Here is a 24,209-nt window from a genome sequence, read left to right on the forward strand (position 1 = left end):
TGTTTTTAAACTCTCAAAATAACATATTACCACTTATATTAGCACCCCAAAATAAAATATTTAGCTAAAAATCTAACAAAATATATACAATATCCATACGAGGAAAACTACAAAATTCTGATGAATAAAATGAAAGAACTAAATAAATGGAAAAATATTCCATGTTTATGGATAAAAAGCCTAAGTATTGTTAGAATGTCAGTTCTTCCCAATTTAATCTATAAATTCAATGCAATCCCAATCAAAATACCAGCAAGTTAATTTGTTTATAACTACAAACTGTGTAGAATCAACAAACTGATTCCAAAGTTTATGTGGAGAGGCAAAACACTCTAAACAGCCAACACAATATTGAAGGAGCAGAAGAAAGTTGGAGAAGTGACTCTACCTGAAGACTTCCTACCAACCTACAGTAATCAAGGCGGTGTGGTATTGGCAAAAGAATAGACAAGGAGATCAGTGGAAAAGAACAGAGAGCTCAGAAATGAACTCCATAAATATAGGTAACTGAACTTCAGCAGAGTAGCAAAGGCAGTACCATGGGATAAAGACAGTGTCATCAATAAATGGTGAGGAATAGTTGGACATCACAGGCAAATAAACATGACTCCAGAGACAGAACTTACACCTTCACCAAAATTAAATCAAGATGGCTCACAGACCTAAATGTAGAATGCAAAACGACTAAGCTCCTAGAATATAACAAAGGAGAAAAATATGGTGATGCGTTTATAAATACAATACCAAAGACACGATCTATGAATGAAATAATCGATCAGTTAGACTTCATTAAAATGAAAAATATCTGCTCTAAAAAAGATAGTATCAAGAGAATCAGAAGACAAGATCCAGACTGGGAGAAAATTTTGGGAAAAAAATTGATAAAGTACTGTTATCAAAAATATACCAAAAAATATCTTAAAAGTCAATGTTAAGAAAACAACCTGATTCAAAAATAGGCCAAAGATTTTAACAAACACCTCACCAAAGAAGATATATAGATGGAAAATATCCTCCACATCACATGTGATCGGGGAAATGCAAACTAAAACAACAAGATACCAGTACACACCTAAAAGAATGGTCACAATGTGGAACACCGACAACACCAAATGCTGACGAGGATGTGGAGCAACAGAATTCTTTCATATGTTGCTGGTGAAAATGTAAAATAGTAATAGCCGTTTTTAAAGACAGTTTGTCAGTTTCTTATAAAACTATACTCTTGCTATACAATCCAGCAATCATGCTCCTTGGTATTTACTCAAAAGAGTTGAAAACTATGCCCACACAAAAACCTACACATATATAGCAGCTTTATTCAAAACTGCCACTACTTGAAACAATTGAGATGTCCTTAAGGAGGGCAATGGATAAATAAATTGTGGAACATCCAGACAATGGAATATTATTCAACACTCAAAAGAAATAAGCTATTAAGCCAGAAAACAACATACAGGAACCTTTTTTCTTTTTTTAGTTGAGAGAGAAGGAGAGGGAGGAGGAGGGAGGGGGAGAGAGACAGAGAGGCAGATAGACAGACAGACAGACAGACATCAACTTGTTGTTCCACTTATTTATGCATTCATTGGTCGCTTCTTGTATGTGCCCTGATTGGCGATCAAACCTGCAGCCTTGGGGTATCAGGTGATGCTCTAACCAACTGAGCTACCCAGCCAGGGCAACATGCAGGCCCTTAACTGCATATCACTAAGTAATAGAAGCCAATCTGAAAAGACTACATACTGCATGATTCCAGCTGTCTGCTTTCTGAAAAAGGCAAAACTATAGAAAAAATAGTGCTTGCTGAAGGAGGAGGGAGTTCTTGCTGAACAGCTGGAGCACAGAGGATTTTTAGGGCAGTAAAAACACTCTGTATGATATTATGGTGACAAATATATGTCATTACACATTTGTCCAAACACACAGAAGGTACAGACCAAGATGAACTCTAAGGTAAATGTGGACTTTGAGTGATTGTGGCATGTCAATGTAGATTCATTCTGGGTAACAAATGCACCACTCTGGCGAGTGGCATTGATATTGGAAGAAGCTATGCATGTGTGGGGGTGGAAAGGATATTGAAAATCTCTGTACCTTCCTCTCAATTTTTTTGAAACCTAAAACAGCTCTAAAAATTATCTTTAAAAAAGTGTAAATACTTTTTTTTTACAAAGGAAGGATAAATTAAAAGAAAAAGAAATAAAGTTACCTGTGGGGAGGGGGAACAGGGTAGGAGAGACCATGATATAAGGCTTCTCTAAACACATTTGATTTTGTAGGCTGGACTTTGGAACCATGTAAATGTTCTACATAATTATAAAAATTAAATGTAAAAACTCCTAAAAATCAAAAGCAAAATGAAATAAATGAACCTACATATATATCAATTTTGTGATATAACCACAGAGAAATTAAATATGTCAAAAGACTTTAATACACAATAATTTCATATACATCCCTACTGGGATACACCCTAGGGAAAAAACTTCAGAGTAATAAATTCTGGTTTCGGCTACATTTTATTAGTAAAAATGTTGAAATTGCTAATCAAAAGCTATTCCATTAGTGGTTTTCAACTTTGTACATTAAGATCACCAGAGAAGATTTTAAAAATCTCAATGACTCTGCAATTAATTCAGTATTGCAAGGAGTGAAAGCTAGGCATTAGTAGTTTGTAAAAATTCCCCAGGTAGATCCAACATGCAGCCAAGCTTGAGAACATAATGTATGTCTATATGTTTGCATAAAGAAGATAAATAATCTCATTAATATTGTTTTTTAAAACAACAACAGTTTCAGCATAAAATACAAGACAAAATATAAAACCAAATTAGTTAGGCAAACAGCCTGCACTCCCAAGTTTAAATTTAAAAATTGAAAATATTAGTACAAACTCTTCATTTATTTTTTTCTTAAATATACATCTCCCAGTTCTGTCCACTAAAAACACCTAGAACAAATGACCAACTCAGTAGTGATGAATACCTCTGTATTTAGGTTGTGTCTCTAAACACAATTTCTCCTTGAAAAGAATAGCTGATGCCCCAGCAGGGCCAGGAAATTTACAAGGTAAAACTGAAACATCTTGCTCTCCCAGAAAGCAAGGTAGCTTATTAAGCACTACTTGGAGTCATGTCAAATGGATTCAAGAGACAAGTTAATGAGGCTCCTGCTGGACAAAAATGAGATATTAATGTTCATGTTTTAAATATGATGAAATTTCAATTCAGTTAAACAAGTTCCTACTGAGCAGGTGTTAAGTAATGTCTATGCTTGTGACTACCGCCTTGGTCACTGTGAAATACAGCTGATACCCGAGTGGTCAAAATGCAGTCCCTCGGGTTCGCACTTACTCCAGAGGAGTTGCTTGATAAACTGGTAAGAACAGAGTGCTTGCTGAAGGTACTGCTCTCTTTTTCCTAGAACTGCACGTGAAAACTGCACTTTAAAACCCTAGAGCCAAAAATCTTCACTAACACTTAAAGCCAATAGGTAACTTATGAAGTTTATAGCTCAGTTTTTTACATATGAAATGATTCATTATGATGTTGGTACTATGGACACAGCACCTGCCTAACATCCAGAAGTCAAGAGCACGTTGCATAATAGAGTTGTTTGTGATGATTCTGTTGTACTTTGTAAAATTAGGTGATAACTACTATCTATCATGAAATAAAAAAAATTAAAGTGTGGAGTGAGCAAGGTTTTTTTCATTTTATATTAACTACAGGACTTGCACCATATTCCTCCCATCACAGAGTCCATTGGTCCATTTCACAAGGAAGTTTTAGAGGTAAATTCCATTCTGACTGACAAGAATTCAAAGGATGTAGAGTGTCCCTGAAGCCTTTTGAGAATACGACTAACATGAACCTATGCCTCAGTAAACTGTCCCAGTGTCACAGGTATTATCTGCCTAGACTAGCGAGAACAGGAATGTGTTAATCAGCACGACCTCCATATATTTGTTTATAAGGACCCTACAGCCATCTGGTTTTTGCCAGTACTAGTAGTCTGATATTCAAATCACACAGATCTATTTATTTTGGGTTTTGGACCACATTACAAGTGAGGAGAAGGAAAGCTTCTCTCCCTGACTGATTTTACAATGCAACTGAGCCAAACAGAAAAAAGCGTCTTGTAGATGGGCTCCAGGTTGTAACCACGAAGGGAAGAAGTGCAGTCATGCACGATTTAGACTATAGGGGGCGCTCGTTCTGAAGGAATGAAGAACGGCGTGTCTCAGGGGCTCACTTGCTTAGTGACATCTGTCCTAAAAATGAACCAAACTTTCAAAGCTATGGATTCAGGAACCCAAAGAAACCGCTCGAGTAGACACCGAACCCACCTTTCCCACCTCAAGCTGATGCAGGTTACTGGAAGCATTCCTCCATCTCCCCAGAAAATAAAGTCTATTGAAAATGAACCCCAAATGTAACAGAATTGTTTTAACTCTAAAATGTACCTTGATTCAAAGCCAGGGCAGGGGCATAAATAACAATTCCAGTGTATAGAACCTAGAGGGGAAAAAAGAAGACCAAATAAATGATATGAATTATAAAATATCAATATTTTCCTACAAATTCAATTATAAATTAAAACAGCAGCTTGATATACTTAATAAAATGTGTTTATAACTTGAAAGTGTTATTTAAGCAAAGTTGATTATCCTTTGCCATTTGTGGTATAGTCCTAGATTACAAAAATCTTTTATGACCAATTTTGTGTAAAAATAAGGACTTTTCGTGTGGTGCTGAGTGGAGATAGTCACTGACCCATCAACTCAAGCTAGAAACCAACTTTCCTACGTCTAAAACAAGTAGAAAGAAAGAATACAAATTTAAAAGTGGATGGTCCCTCATTCACATGCCTTCAAACTATTGTTAATCACTGTATAATTAATTAAGAAAACAGTGAACATTTTAGGAACTGGTTTGTAAAAGTTTGCATGCCCATTAATTAAACAAAAGTGTAAATTTGCCCTAAAAACTCATGAAAGCCAACCCAAACTTCATTCCACCTTTTTTATAATATTTATTTTGTTCATTTATACATGTAATAAATATATATTAATCTGTGGTACAATAGGGAGTAAGATAAGAAAGGTCTTTTTTCTCAAAATATCATTTCCATTGCTCTTGACATTTCAAATATATCACATGGAAGGTAATTCTATGATTACGCTATACAAACAGTATGAAAAGAACCATATTATGAAAAGAACGTTATCACATAGTATCGAAAGTAAGTCCTTCATAGGGGAGCTGCTAAAGCTCCCCTCTTTTTGTAAGAGTAAACTAGCTTTCCAGTCACTGTTCTGTCCAAGTAGATTTGAAACGTGACCACCAGCCACCGTCTTAACAGTAGGCCCCACCTTTGGTTTCTGTGGCCATTTCCGACAATGGTCCAGAGAGACTCTGCGCTGTCAGCAAACACAAACTACTGGCCTCAGCTCTACGCAGAATGTCTACCAGAATCCAAGTGGCCCTTCCTCGCATACTGCCAGGGTTAAGAGCTGATATAATTTAAGTAGTGTAACTCACAAAGACAAAAAATGAAGTCGAGCTACACAATTTACACAGGTACTCTGTTGTGCTATAGCAAATGCTTAGGTAGCTTGGAGAACTGCTATCATAAATAAAGATAAGAATGAAAGCGTCTTCCTAGACTTCCATTACCAAAACCATCCCTAAAGCACGTAGCTGCCAAGAGGAAGACAGATATAAACCACGTGGCAATGATCAGGGTAAGCCTCCAACAGCCTGAATGAAGGGTGGAAAGCATTCTCTGGCACTGACTGCTGGCAAGTCTTTGCTTTCTATTGTGTCAGACAGTAAATCTATACTTGCATATTCTCGAATTACTGTATTGTGTACTTGGCTTTAAAAACACCTCCGGAATGTATGGTTCTATTGTTTTACCCTCAGTGATTGCTTTAATTGGGCCTTAAGGTTCAATTTTTATAAGAGAGAACAGATTCATTTTTTTAAATATTCTTTCAAAGAAAATTGTTTCCTACTGTCTTCCTACGTCAATTAATTTTTTCAAACCTATTATTTACCATGTTGTGAAAATATTATGAAACATGCAATTTGTTTTTCCTTTGTTACAATTCCTGTGCTCAGCTATTACAAAAATCTTTCAAATATCTTTGTCATCTCAGCAATGCCCTTACTGTCTCTTTGGTGGGGAGGTGGGTTAGGGAAAAGCATATTTTCCTAAAAGAACGTGACTGTCGCTTGACCAATATAATACCGTTCACTTAAATCATTGTTTTCCCAGGAGGAAATTCATTTGTTGAAACACTGTTCAGTGATCTGAAGGATTAATGCTGTGTAGTGATGAGTGTTCTTCCTTTTTTGTTTCCTCCTATTTTCAACATGTCTTTTTTTTATGTTTCATGTGTTTACCAAAAAAGAAGCTTGGCCCAGATGCCCTGACTAAAAACATCATAGATGACAAAAGGTAAAGTAAACTAATGGAGAGCTACTTACTGTTTGAATAACGTAGACGATTGTTCCACAGAGACGAACGTATTTGTTAAATCGAAGTTCTAAATACTGTTTCCAAAAAAAAGGAAAAATGGTTATATGTAAAACCTCTGGACACTCTTTTTTTAAAGACATAAACAGCTTAAGAAGTGAAGGAATGAGAAAGTTAAACTTCATAATTAATTGGTATTTTCTATTTTACCATTATTTTTATTTACACACAGCAAAATTGACCCTTATTTTAGAGGACAGTTCAATGAGTTTTAACACATACAGAGCAGTTCCCTAGTCCTGAGAAACTCCCTCATGTTGCTCTTTTGTAGTCAAACCCTCCCCTCCCCCACGCCCTCACTCGTCAGTCTGTTCTCCATCCCTCCTTTTCCAGGATGTCATACAAATGAAATTATATTCTCCCCTTGCTCTTGGTATCTACATGTCTACTCCATACAGTTCCCCCGATTCACTTAGCAAATCAATCCATTCCCACTGCAATTGTTGTGATAGAATTGTCCATCAGCTTCTCTTCTCAGCTCTTCTCAGTGGGTATTTGATGAATTGAATTAAATCTCTTTTTTTTCAAAGATTTTATTTATTTTAGAGAGAGGGAATGGAAGGGAGAAAGAATGGGAGAGAAACATTGATGTGTGGTTGCCTCTCGCATGGCCCCCACTGGGGACCTGGCCCACAACCCAGGCATGTGCCCTGATTGGGAATCGAACCAGCGACCCTCTGGTTCATAGCCTGCCCTCAATCCACTGAGCTACACCATCAAGGGTGGTATTTGAATCTTAGGAGACAAGATATAAAGACAGAATGTGACTGGAGCAGAAGCAGACTGATTCTGACAGAGTGGCCTCAGAGGCTGCCCTGACTTCTGTCTTTTCAGTCTGTTCAGCTTTTCTCTCTGTTACATGAGCTACTCCAATATTCACCCAATAATTTTTTTACTTAAATCAACCAAAGTCAATTTTTGTTCAGAACCAACAACCTTGCCATTCTTCCTACTCCCCTTGACATCCCTTATATTCAAAATAGAATCTGCTATCTCCTATATTATACATCAGAATGTATGATAGAGCTAGAATCCTAGAATTTCAGAACCAAAAGAAAGCTGGAACCCAAGACATTCTTTAACTTAAATGTTATTACTACATGTAAAAGGAATTTTAAGACTGACAACAATAATCTTTTCATATAGCAGGAAAAAAGAAGAAAGAAAAAACTAACATTAGGTAATAATCAAGAGGGGAGAAGGATACCTTTGCTCCATAATCACAGCTAACATTTATAAAGTATTTGCTTTGTACACTGTCCTCTCAACAACTCCATGAGCAGGTACTAAGTAGAAGCACAGGACGGCTCTGGGCTCAGAGAGAACCCCAACATTGCAACCTAATAATTGAATGTACATAGCAAGTTGAACCAAGTAACTTGGTTCAGTGAAGTTTATTTCCCCCTCAATGTCAGCTGGATCCAGGCAAACCTACGGACTTACGCTCACACAAGACCAACTCAAGATAGAACCAAGAAGTCTATTACTGTCTCAGCTATTGGTTGTTGCTGAGACCTCCCCGGAGCTCAAGTCACTGAGAAATAGGCTCAGAAAATAGCTCTAGAATTTCCAGACTAAGCTAGAGCATAACAGTAGGTGCCACCGATCAACCAACATCTGCCATAGTCCTCAGAACTTTGAATAATTTAGAGACACTAAAACTTCTACTCAATTGTTTTTTTTTTTTTTAAACAGTCTGGACAATTCAGTTCAAACGCACAGATTTCACTGGATCCAGAAAGATAATGAAGAAGTGAGGAGGAAATGACATTCCTGCATTTTACTTCCTATCTGTGGGTCTGGAAGTTGCTGAACTCCTATCAGGACTACACTTTGAAGGCAGTGGTAAGATGTCAAGAATGCTTCTGAACAACTGATTTTAGCAAACAAACTAGAAATAGGGAGAGATTTTATACTTGAGACTTCTTATTCTGCATGGGTGACTCCAGCTCTCAGCATAAAACAAAATATTCCTCTAGAAGACTCACTATAGCCTTCAGAAGCACCCAATATGCCCCACTGCACAGCCTTTAGGCAGGTGTCTACTTTACTTCATGCTCATATGTAGCTTAATTTGCTCTGAGGCTCTTTGTCTGCAAAATGGGCTCTCCCATAGTACCCCCCTTATAAGGACTGTTTTGAGGACCGAGTTTGATGATGTATGTAAAACATGCAGCCAGTGCTCAGCATGTATTAAACATTCAGTAAACATTAGCCTTTTTTTTTTTTTTTTTTTGGCCAGTGTGAGCTGGAACCCTGCTGACTTAGCCTCCACCACTCTGGAAATGTGTGGGAAATCTGTTTCTGGTTGGGTTCAGTTGCTGCCCTGTAGAGGCACGGGTCAGTGATTATGAGAGCAGCATTCACCTGTGAGAACTGAAGTCCTCTTGACAGATTCTTCAAACTCTTTCTGAGTTTTGGTGTTGGTTAACTACACAATCAGAGCTCACAGACTCAAATGCCTACAGGTCCCACCAGGTAAAATACACGAGGTGAGTGGTATCAGCCAGGTGTTCATATATTAATCTACTGGAATATTCCTCACATCCACTAAGAAATATGTTCTCACAGCTCCCTTGAAACAATGACTCCCTTCACCCCTCTCCACTTTTCCCTTTGCATTTTTGATAAAGACATAAATGCTGATAAAGATTCCTCTAGCATAAGAAAGTAACACGCAAATGCACGGATGAGTCCTCAGTATGGAAACAGGAAGTAACAGCAATGGCTGCAAGTTGGTGTTCCTGTGGCCACTTAGGATGTGGGCTCAGTGTCACCAGTATTCGGGGTTTTCGAAAGAAGCCAGATCTGGAATTTTATTTGACTTCTACCATCATTAAGTGCTAAGTTTTTTTTTTTTTTTCAAAACACCGTAAGTGTGTGTGGGAAAACATGGCTGAGTATTGAGTTGGGCCTAGGGCAGCCAGTTGGTTACCTTTGTGCAAAACAGAAATTCCATCCTGCTCACCTCTAGGGTGATAAGCAAAGGCTCCCAAACACAATGACCAGAGGAAAGCAGTGCTGTCCCCAAGATGCCTTGCCCTGAGTGACATCACTAGAACATCACTAGAATGCAGTTTGTCATTAACACTTACTGTGCCATTGGGACCCTGTCCACAGCACCAATTAAACCAGCCTTACTCGGAAACCAGCTTCCAGTGCCTCTGGATTGGAACAAACACTATACAAGTTCAAGGACAGAGGCAACTGCTGAAAGTGAGACTCTGAGTCCTCTGGACAACGGCCTATTAGAGAGGAAATCTATGCAGATTTGTGTACGTGGCTCATAGATTAGTGCCTGGGTGAAGGAGACCACTGAGGGCCCTGAACTGAACCCCACTGGTCCCCTGAGCTTTTATCCTCCCCCAACACTCCCATTCAATAGCTCTTTAAACTAAACCAGCCCTGACCAGTGTGGCTCAGTTTCTTGGGTATCATCCTGCAAACCAAGAGGTCACCAGGTCAATCGCCACTCAGGGTGCATGCCTGGGTTGCAGGTCCGGTTCCCAGTTGGGGCCCGTGCAAGAAGCAACCTATCAATGTTTCTCTCTCACATAGATGTTTCTCTCCCTCTCCTTCTCCCTCCTTTCCCTTCTCTCTAAAAGTAAATAAATAAAAGCTTTTAAAAGTTATTTAAGAAATAAAATAAACCAAACATTCTAAACTAAACCAAAGATTTACCATCTTTGCAAAGCCCTTTCCTGCAGACAACTGGAGAAAACCTATAACTGGTGGCCCTGTGCAATAGGAAAGTCAGTTTTCTTTAAGCATCTTCCCAAAGAGGAGGCAGAGTTGTTTAAGAAACTCACAGCCCAATTTCCCCAGTGATCCCAAAATAGCCACCTCTACCACCACAACACCAACACTTACAGCCAACATTTCCGCTTCACTGACCCTGTACCAGACACGGTTTTACATGCTACGCTTGCATCACACCTTTTAATCCTTCCAGCCACTGGGTGACGTAGGCGGCATCATTATTTTCACTTTGAGGTTTGGGATGAAGTAGGCACAAAAGGTTAAATAAGTCGCCCGAAGTTACCCAGCTAGTAAGTGGCGGAACCTGGCCTCAGAAGCAAGTACTGGGACAAGAGATGCAGCAACGTAACTGGAGCGTCTGCCCCTCTCTGGAAGGTGCGTGTGTGGAAGGGCGGAAGGGGAGTACGAATGTCTCCCCGACTATCCTGGAAGAGTCGGCAGGTGCCTGAGGATCTGGAACTCGGTGATTCATTTCCAGGAGGAGGAGCTGAGACTCGAAGGGCTTACCCTCCCCAAGATAAAAAGTTTAAAAATCTTTCTTCTTGACCCGGAATCCAAGCATAAAGGGCCTGAGCGAGCACTAATCCACATCACTCCATTTACGCTGGAAGCCTCTCTTTTTCACTGACATCCTGAGAGTAGTCCCAAGATTTGTGCCTCCTTTACAGGACACCTCTTCCCGAAAGGGGAGGGCGGGGGCGGAGGTGGACCTGCACAGGGAGAGATTTCGGCTTGGTGGTGAGTCTGCCACCTGGAAACCTGGAAACCTTCAGGAACCTGGCAAGATCTCCCCGCTCCCCTCCCCAGCCCACCGTCTCATCCTTACCTCGTAGGTGCTGGTAATCCCCAGTCTGTAGAACACCGGCAGGTAGACCTCCGCGCTGATGACCACCACCAGGAGGTAGGTGAAGCCAAAGAGGCTGAAGATGGCCCCGAAACGGTACACCTCCGTGGGGGTGCCCAGGACGGTGACGGCAGACATGAAGCTGGCGGTGAGGGACAGCGCCACCGGCACGGCGGTCATCCTGCGGCCGCCCATCAGAAAGTCCTTGGAAGTCTGCTGACTGCGCCCCGCGAAGGCATAGTACACGCCGATGACCGCCGAGATGAGCAGCATGCCGCCGAACACCACGTAGTCCCACACCACGAAGGTGCCGATTCGCCGCGACCCGTCCATGGCCGCGCGGTTGCCGGGGCCCTGAGCGCAAACTGGCGACTCCAACAAGCGCGGCCTGAGCTGTGGCTTTTCCTGCGCGCCTGGCGCTCACTTCTTATTTCCCCGCGCCGCGGGCGTGGCAGGCGTGGCGCCCGGCGGTGATTGGAGGCGTCCTCCGACTGTCTGTCCCCGCCGGCGCGCAGTCCGGCGAAGTGGGGAGGAGGATACGCACCCGCAGCAGCCTCTGCCACCGCCACAGCCGACAGGGCCCTCGATTTGGGACTGCCGAGACCCCCAAGCCGAGCTAAGTAGTCGTCAGCTGCCAGGACCTCCCAGTCGCAGCGGACACCTGGGCAGGTGAGAACTGGAGCCACCAGCTGCGTCTGGCGAAAGCACAGGGAGAGCTCAGCGCAAACTGAATCCTCTGCATCCGACGAGCTGTGTCATTTAAATGAGCAGGCGACTGATTCGGGAGGGTGGATCGAAGGGCAGTTGTCATACTGTCCAAGTTCAAAAGTCCATGTCCGTATAACGAGCTACAACTGGAATTCTTAGATCTCCTTATTTGAAGAATTAACGGGCGATGGGGGCGACGGCGTGCACTGGCCTGAAGAGCCAGTCCTTACGCCGGGAAGCGATTGTGCAGGAGGAAGTCTGCGCTATTGGTTGCCTGCGTTTTCGTCCAACACATTTTACTACTACCTACTTACTATTTAATGAGCCTGACCATGTGATATATAACATGCATGCTTGGCACTCGAGACATCGACAAGCACAATTCCTGCTCTGACCCTTGAGTCAGGGATCATCTCCTTTTTTCAAATGAGGAAACCGGTTTAGAAAGACTAAATCACTTGCCGGAGATAATGGTAGAGATTAAGATTTTTAATCCAGGTCTGATTTCAGAATTTAAACGTGGTCATAAATACGTACACTTCAATGAAGCCACGTGAAAGCATATGGAAGAAAAGATTGTTTCCAGTGTCAGTTCTCAGGATATATTTTAAGTGGCTTGCCTTGAAATATTACTAACAACGCATGAGTCACACTTGTAATGTAATTCTCGGGTTTTTCTTCTAAAACAGACCTTCCAGCCAAATGTGCCAGGCATAGGTCTATTTCAGGCCATCCTTGTTCATTTTCATACATTGGTATAATTTATCAGTTGGTCCTTGGTAGACAATCCTCAGCACGCATTTAGCCCAGCCCGGTGTGTGATTAAAGCTTTTTTTTTTTTTTTTTTGTAAACTGGCATTATTTGTATTACATTTTCACAAGGGAAAAAGAAGGAAATGAAAGTTAATCCAAATAATGCAATTACTTAAACAAATACATGGTTTGAAATTATGTTCCAACTGTGTAAAATGTACTGTAACTATGTATTATACACAGTTATCCCTATATCTGCCTATTATACAACTATATATCTATATCTATATATCTACATATATACACACAGAGAGAAAGAGCAAGAGAGAGGGATATCAAGTGCAACCTGGAAGCATAACACAAAGGAATGCAACACAAGAACTCTTTTAGCTATTAAATCAATTTCCTGGGAACTTCCTTTAAGGCCAATAGCCCTAAATATGAAAAATGCTATTTAAACCGAATTCATTTTCTTTAGATATCTACAGTAAGGAACAGAACCTTAGGCAGCTCATGACCGGTATATCTTTGTAGTCATGTGAGAGGCAGAAGAGTTTGAGGTTAAACTCTAGCCTTTGAAACCTGACTTCCTGACTTTGTTACCTACTAGACACAGTATCTTGAGCAAGTACGTACAGCTACACTTTACTTTCCCACATCCAAAATGGGGATAATAATTCTTTTCTTACATTGTTACAGGGTAGTAGATGAGATCGTATACAAATAGTCCCTGGCACTAAAAGTGCTGGCTTATATAATTGCCCAGCTGTTTTCCAGTTTATTGAGGATGGGGCTGGCGTAAGTGAGTCTTGGAAATACTGCTATTAGAAATGACCCATTATCCCTAGTTAGTTTCCCTTGTTTTATAACATTTATACAGTGTCGTGTGAACTCTGTATAACTTATATATTGTTCTTCTTTAAGATCTTTCAAATATCTGATATATCAATTCAAGTAATGTTTTCTTTTTTCTTTATTAATTTTTTTAGAGAGGGAGAAAGAGGAAGGTGGGATAGAGAGAGATAAGAGACAGAGAGACAGACAGACATTGATTTGTTGTTCCACTTATACATTGTTGCATATATAAGTGTGTGCCCTGATTGGGAATTGAACCTGCAGCCTTGGTGTACCAGGACAATGCTTTAACCGACGGTGCTATGCGGCCAGTGCAAATAATGTTTTCAAAAAGAATACATGCATTCTCTATTTTCTGAGCCTTTGAATATATGAATTTGTTTATCTCTTGCTTTGTTTTCACACATGAGAAGAAAATTCAGCTGAGAAAACCTTAAGTAGTAATCTTTTTATTCAAAGTGTATAGGTATTTTTCTATTGTATTTTTTAATTTTTAAAAAACAATTCTCAACTACAGATGACATCGTATTAACCTCAGGTGTACAGCATAGCGGTTAGGCATTTGCCGGTGTATAACTTCTGAAGGGATCCATCCGCTAACTACGTCTAAGCACTCACCCGATACCATACCTATCACAGTATCACTGACTGTGTACCTTATTCTGTACTTTACATGACGGTGACTATTTTGTAACTTCCAGTTTTACAAGAGTCTATTGAGGTCCTTCGCCCATTTTTTAACTGGACTATTTACTATTTACTATGAGGCTGGAATATGAAAATCTCTTCATGATATAGAAAATGTTGCAATGACATCTGTTGTAAGGGAGTATCTGTGTTCAGCGCTCAGTGAAAAAAGCACAGTATTTTGAACTCAGAGAAGTTCCAAAAGCAAGGCTATGATAAAGATTGGTTTGGGAATGAATAATACTTAAAATTATGAATGGGTCAACAGTTAAGAGTAACATAAGCTGCCTTTAAATTTATAACTTCAAAAAAATGTTTATAACTTCACTGGCTTGTTGGCTAAAAGTTACTTTGGTTTAAAAACTAGATCTTACCCTAAATAAGGTCTATTTATAGACCTTAGCTAAATAATATTAGCTATGAGGTACAAATTCTCATTTCTTTGTTTCTCTCCAAACTTTCCTACTGAGTTCAGTTTCACTCCTCTCATTAATCAATGTACTTACAAACATATAAAAATATGAAATATGCCTATTTATGTAATACCTCATCACTGGATAGTTCATTCAGATTTTAGACACATACTTTGTGGACAATGGCTGTTCAAACCACAAGAAGTATTTTATGTACTTTTTAAAGTCCCAGTTGTGGTGTGTTTTTAAAATTTGGCAAAGTACCCATTTTCTTAGAAAAGTAGTTGGTGGCTCTGAAAACGGGTGACTTGATACATCTGAAGGCCACGGATACAGAAAAGGGCCAAGAGAGTCAAGCAGGATTCCCTGGAGTGAATTTGTGTTTGGATTTCCTATAAGTCGCCTCACACTGCTCGGAAGTGTTTAATTACCACTTATCCTGGAATGAGGAAACAAGAATGAAATTTATACTGAAGATCACAGCATTGCATTATTAGTTACATCACATCTTTTTGGAGAAGTTTTTCCTGTAGAAATACAGGAGCTTTCCTGGATGGGCTCATTAATTTTTTTAAAAAAGCAAAGTAGCTAGAAGGAGGCCTATAAGAATGGAGAGACACTTGCTGTTAATTACTTCCAAGTGGGAAAAGGACCTAGAATGTGCTGGCATGTGCCATAGCTCGTGCAGACACAGAAACCGCTTGAAGAGCTCTTGAATTTTCACAAGGACCATCTTGGAACAAGGCCCCCAATTTTCTCTCCCTGCGCGGTTCCTTTTACTTATAAATGCTCTCATGCCATCCCTTCCTGTTAGAATTTTACCCATCATTTATGGTGCACTCAATTGTCAAAGTTTTTCATGGAGTATTCCACTACTCCTAATTCCGTATACTCTTCAACCAGATATCGCCTCTCTCTTGCTTCGAGCCCTCTTCACATGTTAATACTCATTTTTTGGCCTTCATAGTGGTACATACAGTATTATAGCTGTTTTAATCAAGGCAGGAATGTCTCATGGAGTCCACGAGTCTGAAAGCAGAAACTGGAAAGCGACTCCACATGCCTGCTTGGTTTCCTCCTGTCCGTTTCCAGATGGATTTTCTCTGCAGGGCCACGGATACATGGTCAGGAGTGTCCAGGCCAGTGTGGTGATGCCCTCAACTCAGTGGGCAGCAGAGACCAATGAGCACCTTTGAGTTCTAATTCAAATCCCTTGGAGAGGAAATCCCATTGGTGCGACTCGAGTCACGTGTCCCTAGACCTCCAATCCAATCAGCTGTGGCTAGAGGAGCAGGGTTCCCATTAGGGATGCACAGATTCACTCTGAGGGTGGGGAAAGGAGACTACGCAGGTAGGTGGTGAGCAGCTAGACACTCTGAAAGGTGTCTTCTCTGTTAAAAGTCTGTGTCATTTGATTCGCTCTTGGGAAAGAGGGATAAGCTCCTTGGGGAAAGGGACTGTGCTTGTTCATCTTTGTAAAACCAAGCACCCACCACTGTATATTGCCTAAAGAAAATGCTGAACTTGTGGTTGTACTGATCCTACTTTACAAGGCTCCTTGGCAGTGCAAATTCCTCAAAAATGTCTAAAAAATGAAATTTAGAGATCTAATTGCCATCAGGAAGGGATACTTGGAGGCCTCTTAGGCTGCTAGCAATGTTTTATTTCTTGATTTGAGTACTGCTTAATGATTGTTCACATTATAACTATTTATTAAACTATGCAAATATTTCACAATTTTTTTAAAAACTGCTTTTTAAACAGCATGGCACATTGAACACATATATTTACCTTTTGTTTCCCCCTAAGCCTCACTAAAATGACTGTAGTAGAATAAAAACATCATAAACCATAAAGATAAAGAGAGTAAAAACAAAAGAACAGGAAGAAAATTTTGGAAGCCAGAAAGCAGATGAATAAGTAAAAATTTACTTAAAAAAACAGACACAAGAAACAGAAAAGACTGAAATTGAAGTCAGCAGCATAGGAGGCCCCAAAGTAGGCTTACTTATGCCTTAGAATCAGGATCAGGAATTGGTGGTAACAACAGTTCTTGAAGTGGTGAAGATGATGGGGAAGAAAGGCAGAAGAGGGAATTGGTTGAAAATCTGTATATGATGAAATTTTACTTCATCTCCTTACCTACCTCGTGCCGCTGAGCAACTGCCCCTCCACCGCGCTGGCAGAACACTGAAGCTTCACTCACAGAGGTTACACCAGAGAGACTGGACAGAGGACTCTGGGCACAACTGTGATGGAGCTTCAACACTGAAACCCGGGACGAAGGGAATGTCTACATACTTCAGAAAAGAAGGCCCCCTGCATCCTTCCCCCATTCACCGCTTCCCCATACTTTTCCTCAAGGGTATGAATCTCCACTCTATACGTCCCGCTACATCAGGCAATCACTGCACACCCTTTGCTCTCTAGACTGGTGGCTGCACAGTTGTTGCCCCGGGATCTCAGTTTGCCCCACTCTGCAGATTTTCCTGGTCTTTATCAACCGTCTTTCACTATCTGAATCTCACGTTTCTTCTTCGCTGTGCCGCCTTTGTCTGGGCTGTATATCTAGTAGCTTTCTGAGAAAGAGTCCACAGGGGGTAATTCTGTCAAGAGCCAGCATGTCTGAAAAAGCCCTTATTCCAAGCTCGTACTTGAGGGGATCGTTGGGTGGGGAGGTCTGTCAACTACAGTCATAAGCCGTAAAATGACGTTTTGGTCAACAGTGGATGGCATATACAGTGATGATCCCATAATACTGTCATGGAACTGAAAACCTCCTGCTGCATAGGGACGTTGTACCACGATAACGTTGCATTACTCACTGTGACTGATACAGGAGAGAGATGTAGAGAATTACTTTTGTACAGCTGTCCGAGGTGTTTGTGTTCCACTGTTATTACAAAAGAGTTGAAAAGTTAAAAAAAAAAAAGTTTATAAAGTAAAAATGTGGCATTAAGATAAGGTTAATTTATTATATATTTTTTTAGATTTTATTTATTTATTTTTAGAGAGGGGAAGGGAGGAAGAAAGAGAGTGAGAGAAACATCAGTGTGTGGTTGCATCTCAAGTGTGTCTGACTGGGGACCTGGCCCACAAGCCAGGCATGTGCTCTGACTGGGAATTTAACCAGCGACCCTTTGGTGTGCAGGCTGGTGCTCAACCCACTGAGACACTCCAGCCAGAGCACTAAGGTTAATTTATTGTTGAAGAAAGAAAAATCGTTTTTATGAATTTAGCATGGCCTAAGTGCACAGCGTTTACACAGTGTAGTGTGCGGTAATGTCCCGGCCCTTCACATCCACTCACCGCTCACCCACCGCTCACTCACCCAGAGCGACGTCCAGTCCTGCCGGCTCCATTCATGGTAAGTGCCCTACACAGGTGTACCATTTTTATCTTTTATATTTTATTTTTACTGTAACTTTTTTAATGTTTAGATATTTATACAAATACTTACAATTGTGCTACTGTTGCCTCCAGCATCCGATCTCGTAACATGCTGCACAGGTGTGTGGTCTACCAGCAGTAGGCCATACCATATAGCCTAAGTGTGTATGTAGTAGGCTACGGCATCTGTGTGTGTCTAAGCACACTCTGTGATGCTCACACAATGACAATAACGACACATATGTCAGGATGTAACTCCATCATTAAGTGACTCATCACTGTTTGGGGCTTCCCTATGGGGTGTGCTGGCTAAGTTCAAAAGGTAACCCTCAGCTATCAAAACTATTTCTTCTCCTTCTTTCTCTTCCTCTTCCTCACCCTCTTCCTCCTTCCCCTCCTTGCCTGGTCCATTCTCAAAAGCAAAAAGTCAGTGATTTGCTTACCCCTACATTTCTGGTGCCTACCTGATATCCAAAAATTATTTAATTTGAATTAAAATTAACAATGTAACAAATCAAATGAACTTTATTCCTCTACTTAGTGAGCTGTCTATGAGGGAACTGAACATGTGAGAGCAGATAATAAAAGAACTCCTTCCTCCCCTTGAAGGAATTGTACGCAGCAATTAAACTCAGCATCATGAGGACTGAAACATCCTTGCTTTAGTTGACTTCTCAGCAGCATTTCTCAGCGTGGATGGTTATCTCCTTGAAACTCTTGGATTCCAGCACATTCTCCTGGTTTTCCTCCTGCCTCACACATTGCTCCTTCCCAGTCTCCTTTGTAGGAGGGAGATACCTACAAATAGAAATAGAAATAACTACCTTCTGTTTCTAAACTCTGAATGTTGGAGTGTCTCAGGGTTTGGTCCTCTCCAATGCTCAGGTAGTGGCTTATCTCATCCAGTCCCTTCACTTTAAATTCCACTTATGAGCTGGTCATTCCACAGAGCTCTCTCCAGCCCTGAACTCCAGATTCTTTATATCCATCCAGTGGCCACACAACTTCTCCCCTTGGAGGTCTAAGAGGCATCTCAAACTCTGCATGCCCCAAACCCAACCTTTTGACATCCATGCCCCCAAACCTGCTGCTCTGCCTCAGATATTCCTGTCTCAGTTGATAGCACCATCACCTACCCAGCTGCTCAGATCAGACATTGTGATCAAAGAGGCCTTGGGCACGGTGGTTATGAACCTCAACTCTGCAGCCAGAACCTGGGGTCAGAGCTCAGCTCTGTCCTTTCCTATCTGGGTCATCCTCACACAAGCTGTCAAACCAATCTGTGCCTCTCATCCAAAAATGGAGATAGTGTCCACCCTATGGGACAGGTGTGAAGACATGAGTGAATGTATGTTAAAACACTGACAATCTGGCGCAGGGAAGGCTCTAGAATGGTGTACAGGATTGTTGTTGTTATTAATGTATGTAAAGCATAGGAAGAAGACCTGGCACCAGTATGCATTAGGTTACTATTGGCAGTTGCTGTTATTAGTAGTGTTGATTGCTCTTTTTCTCTGATGTATTACATTCAACTCAAAGCAGATCCTGTTGACTTCATATTCAAAATACAACTAAAAGACTGTATAACTACTTGTCTCTGTATGAACAATTTTAACCCTAACCCAAACTATCTCCTCCTCTCAGTTGAATCCCATGATATTCTCCTAATTTATCTTCCTGACCAATAGTCTGTTTTTCAGATATAAATCTGATTGTATCCTTGTTCAAAATCCTACAGTGACTTCCAAAGTACTCAGGTTTAGAGCATTGCTGCAAGGCTTCCTAACCTAGCACCTGGCCAGCATGGGCTCCTACCACTTTGCCCTTCCTCACTGGGCTCCCTCACACCAGCCTCCTTGCCATTCTTTGAGCACAGATAGCAAGATCTGCCACAGGGCCTTTGCACTTACTGTTCTCTTGCCAGAATGCTCTTTCCCTAAATAGTTCCATGCCTTGCTCTCTCACGTCATTCACAGCTGTGCTGAAATGTCACCTCTGACCAATCACACCTTCTTTCCCTGATTATCCTGTATTAGATGTGACCTTCCTCACCCCATCTCCACCTCCATTGTTCCCTATCCTCTTGATATATATTTTATTTTCATTCTCTATATAGATATATACATTATGTATATCATGTAATATGCAGTATTATCTATTGTTTCTTTTTTACCTACCACTTACAACTTCTTGCCATTATACTACTCAGTCCTGGCTTGCATAGAACGGTGTTTTGTGCATGTGTGCACGATGAGGGTAGGGGATGAGGAGATATTGTAAGAAGTAGGCTTAATCAGTTTTATTTAATACCTCCACTTTAGCTTATAGGGAATTCTTCACATTTAGAGGATGGATTTGGACTTCTTGGGCTAGGAAGCCACAGGGCACATTCAGCACAAGTACTCACGTGTCATCCTTGCATTCTTAGAAGTCATGTGGGTTGCATTAAGTTTCTCCTTTTAATGTACTTATGGAAGTTTTCATCTTGTTCATCATTTTCATTCACACCTTTCATCTTTATTGCTTGTCTTTTCTTTTTTGCATCAAACATCTAATGACATAAACACCAGGTACCATATGGATGCTCTGTGAACACAGGCATGTGTCCTGATAATTATTTACCAATGATGTGACTAATATGATTGTCTCTATTTTGATGGGATTGGTGGTGTTTCAGCACAAATGGATATCAATTTGGGGGTACAAGAGAAAAAAAATGTTTTCCTGTCAAAATTAATGTTATTATATGTTCAGCCTATGAGAACATGAGCTACATATTCTCCCCATAAGGGCATTTGTTCAGTAACAATTATCCACATTGGGGCTTCCAGTCAAGATGGAGGCAGAGGTAGACAGGCTTTGCTTCCTTGTGCAACCACAAGAAGAATCAAAACTAACCTCGAAACAAAAAACACCCAGAACTGCCAAAAATCGTACTGCATGGAAGTCTGACAATGAAGGATTTAAAGAAGCCATATTCATCCAGATAGGTAGGCGGGACGGAGCAGGGAGCTGGGCCCAGAGGATGTGGTGAGGCATGGTGCAGACGGACAGAGGTGTCGGGCCAGGAAGTCCCACATTCGTGTGTGGTGTGTAAAAACCTGGAGGGATACCTTAGGTGTGAGCAATCCCAGTCCCAGACTAGACCGTGCAGTCCAGGGTTCCATCACTGGGAAGAGAAAGCCTCGTAAATTCTGGCTGGAGATAACAGTGGGAGTTAGGGCAATGGAAGAAACTACTAGTTACTCAGGAGAGTCCCTTTGAAGGGCCCACATGGTTTTAAAATATATGCAACCCACCAATATATGAATCCCACCCACTCTGGGATTCAACACCAGGGCAATGGCTGGAAGGGTGCTAGTCACATATGGGGAGTGGGTGAAGTGACTGGAAATGGGGCGAGTGCCAGACAAACCTCCAGAAGCCAGGCAGCAGCACTGTCCCCTCTCTGACCCCATACCTCCACACAGTGCCACAAAGTAGTGAAGTGGGTTGCCCTTCCCTGGTGAATACCTAAGGCTCTGCCCCATAAAACATAACAAGTACCCTAAGACAGAGACTCAAAGAAGCCCTACCTAATACACAGAAACGAACAAGGGTGGCTGTCAAATTGAGGAGACAAAGAAATATGGCCCAAGTGAGAGAACAGGAAAAAAATTCAGAAAAAGAACTAAATGAAATAGAGATAGCCAACCTATCAGATGCAGAGTTCAACACTGGTGATCAGGATGCTCAGAGAAATCACTGAGTATGGCAACAACATAAGGGAAGAAATGAAGGTTACACTAAGTGAAATAAAGAAAACTCCACAGGGAACCAACAGTGAAGGAAAGGAAGCTGGGATTCAAATCCACAATTTGGAATATAAGGAAGAAATAAACATTCAGCCAGAACAGAATGTAAAACACAAAGAATTCAAGGAAACAAGGAGAGTATAATAAGATTCTAGAACATCTCCAAAAGTGCCACCATCCGAATCCTAGGGATGCCAGGGCGAGAAGAGGAAGAGGAAGAAATTGAAAACTTATTTGAAAAAATAATGAAAGAAAACTTTCCTAATTTGGTGAAGGAAATAGACATACAAGTCCAAGAAGCAGAGAAAGTCCCAAACAAGTGGACCCAAAGAGTACAACTCCAAGATACGTCATAATTAAAATGCTAAAAGTTAATGATAAAGAGAGAACCTTAAAAGCATTAAGAGAAAAGCAGAGAGTTACCTACAAAGGAGTTCTCAAAAGACAGTCAACAAGCAAAAGGGACTGGCAAGAAGTATTCAAAGTGATGAAAAGCAAGGACCTACAACCAAGATTACTCTATCTAGCAAAACTATCATTCAGAATGGAAGGGCAGATAAAGTGCTTCCCAGACAAGGTAAAGCTAAAGGAGTTCATCATCACCCAGCCCTTATTATATGAAATGTTAAAGGAAAACACTTAAGAAAAAGAAGAAGGTCAAAACTATGAACATTAAAATGGCAACAAATTCACAACTATCAATAACTGAATCTAAAAAACAAAAACAGACTAATCAAACAAACAGAATAGGAACACAATCATAGATATGGAGATCATTTGGAGAGTTATCAGCTGGGAGAGGGAAGGGAGAGAATGGGGGAAAAGGTGCAGGAATTAAGTAGCATAATTGGTAGGTACAAAATAGACAGGGGGAGGTTAAGAATAGTATGGGAAATGGAGAAGCCAAAGAACTTATATGCATTACCCATGGACATGAACTAAGGGAGGTGGACTGCCAGAGGGAAGGGGGGGTCCCAGGCAGAGGGGGGCAAAAGGGGAAAATTGGGACAACTGTAATAGTATAATCAATAAAATATACTTAAAAAATTATCCACTTTGGTGGGAACATATCATACTTGTTGTTTATGTATTCTATGTCTGTCTCACTAGAATGTTAATTGCAGACATTAACAAGGACAAGGACCTTGTTTCATTTAGAACAGTACCTGATACATGTAGATGCTCAATAAATAAATATGAATGAACACAAAAAATGTACTTAAATTGCAAATGAGAAAATACTTTTTCTTTTGTTTTGAAAAATAGGAACATGTACAGTCAGTAATTATGGTTATGTTAAACATAGGAGAATAAAACATCTGAAGAAAAAATACAGAAATGCTAATAGTTATTGGAAAGTTGTGATTACAAGTAATATTTTTTGCTAAAATTTCTAAATTTTTTGAAATGTTACATTGTTTTATTTTTAAAGATTCATGTCCCAAGTGAAAGCACATTGAAATGCAAGTCCAGAGTTCAGATTCCACTACTGCTGTGTGATCTTAGGCAAGTCTCTGAATATCTCTGTGCCTCTGTTTCCTCTCCAGAAGTAGAAGATCTTAGGACTTTAAGCTCCAAAATTCTCCTTTCTGCCAACGTTAGCCACCCTCGCCCTGCCCCTGTGTCGTGCCTATTCTTCACTCTGGGCCAGAGGGTAGAAATGTTCTAGAATGGCAGTAGGCCAGTCTAAATAGGTAGTTTGATTACCAATAGTCTTCATGATCATAATTTCCTTTGAGGTGATTGGTTCTGCTGTATTTGCAGTGACTGCTCCAGTTTCAGGCAGTGTAGTGTAACCTGTTCTCCCAATTTCGTTTGCTCCAAGTTTCAGGAACACCTCCAGCAGCAATGAGTCTAGCTTGTGGCTGTAGAAGGAAGAAACACAGCACATTCCATGGCGTTAGGCTCCTGTTCTTCTGGTTTGGGTGGGGTGATGGGTTGGCCCTGGGCTGGCACTGACTTCTCTTTACTTTCATTACGTATGATTTTTGCTCTCCTGGAGACACTAGAGAATAGGTAAACTAGCTTCACTGCCCACTTGATGTGGCAATAATCAGGGCTAAAAGGCCAACCTCAAAAACCCTGTATGTTACAGGCTGTACTTCACTTTAAATGGAGTCATTTTTAAGTGTATGTGTGATCGCTCTGTGCGCCATAAGATGAATTAGTTAGGTTGGTACTTGGAGAATGCTTATCTAGCGGCAAGTTCTCTTCATGTTCTGAAGCAGTTACATGGGACCCCGCTGATGCTCAGTTTCAAAATCTCTAATCATAAGAAACAATTGCTTTAGTTTGTTTGCACATTCTACTCATGACACATACAAGTCCCAATTTCATGATAGAAGGAAGGTACTCATTGTTGCCAATACTATGACCATTCCCCTAAATTCTTTAAAATGAATGTATCAGTGTTACATCACTATGACTAGAATCACAGAGTAAGTATGTTAATCTGCTTAC

The 24,209-nt window shown here is 40.7% G+C and overlaps 1 protein-coding gene across 1 annotated transcript in view; it reads right to left on the bottom strand.

The window, feature by feature from the left end:
• The window catches only part of SLC5A8 (solute carrier family 5 member 8), a 41,366-nt gene extending 29,554 nt beyond the window's left edge, over positions 1–11,812 (bottom strand). Inside the window, exons 1-3 of the mRNA XM_024579270.3 lie at positions 11,132–11,812; positions 6,498–6,563; positions 4,469–4,520 (exon numbers count right to left, since the gene is read on the bottom strand). Coding sequence (XP_024435038.1) covers positions 4,469–4,520; positions 6,498–6,563; positions 11,132–11,482 — 469 coding nt within the window. The 5' untranslated portion in view covers positions 11,483–11,812. The remainder of the gene's footprint in view (positions 1–4,468; positions 4,521–6,497; positions 6,564–11,131) is intronic.
• Between the last annotated feature and the right edge of the window lie 12,397 nt (positions 11,813–24,209).

The sequence above is a fragment of the Desmodus rotundus genome, chromosome 3, assembly GCF_022682495.2.
Source record: "Desmodus rotundus isolate HL8 chromosome 3, HLdesRot8A.1, whole genome shotgun sequence".
In the NCBI taxonomy this organism is placed as follows: domain Eukaryota; kingdom Metazoa; phylum Chordata; class Mammalia; order Chiroptera; family Phyllostomidae; genus Desmodus; species Desmodus rotundus.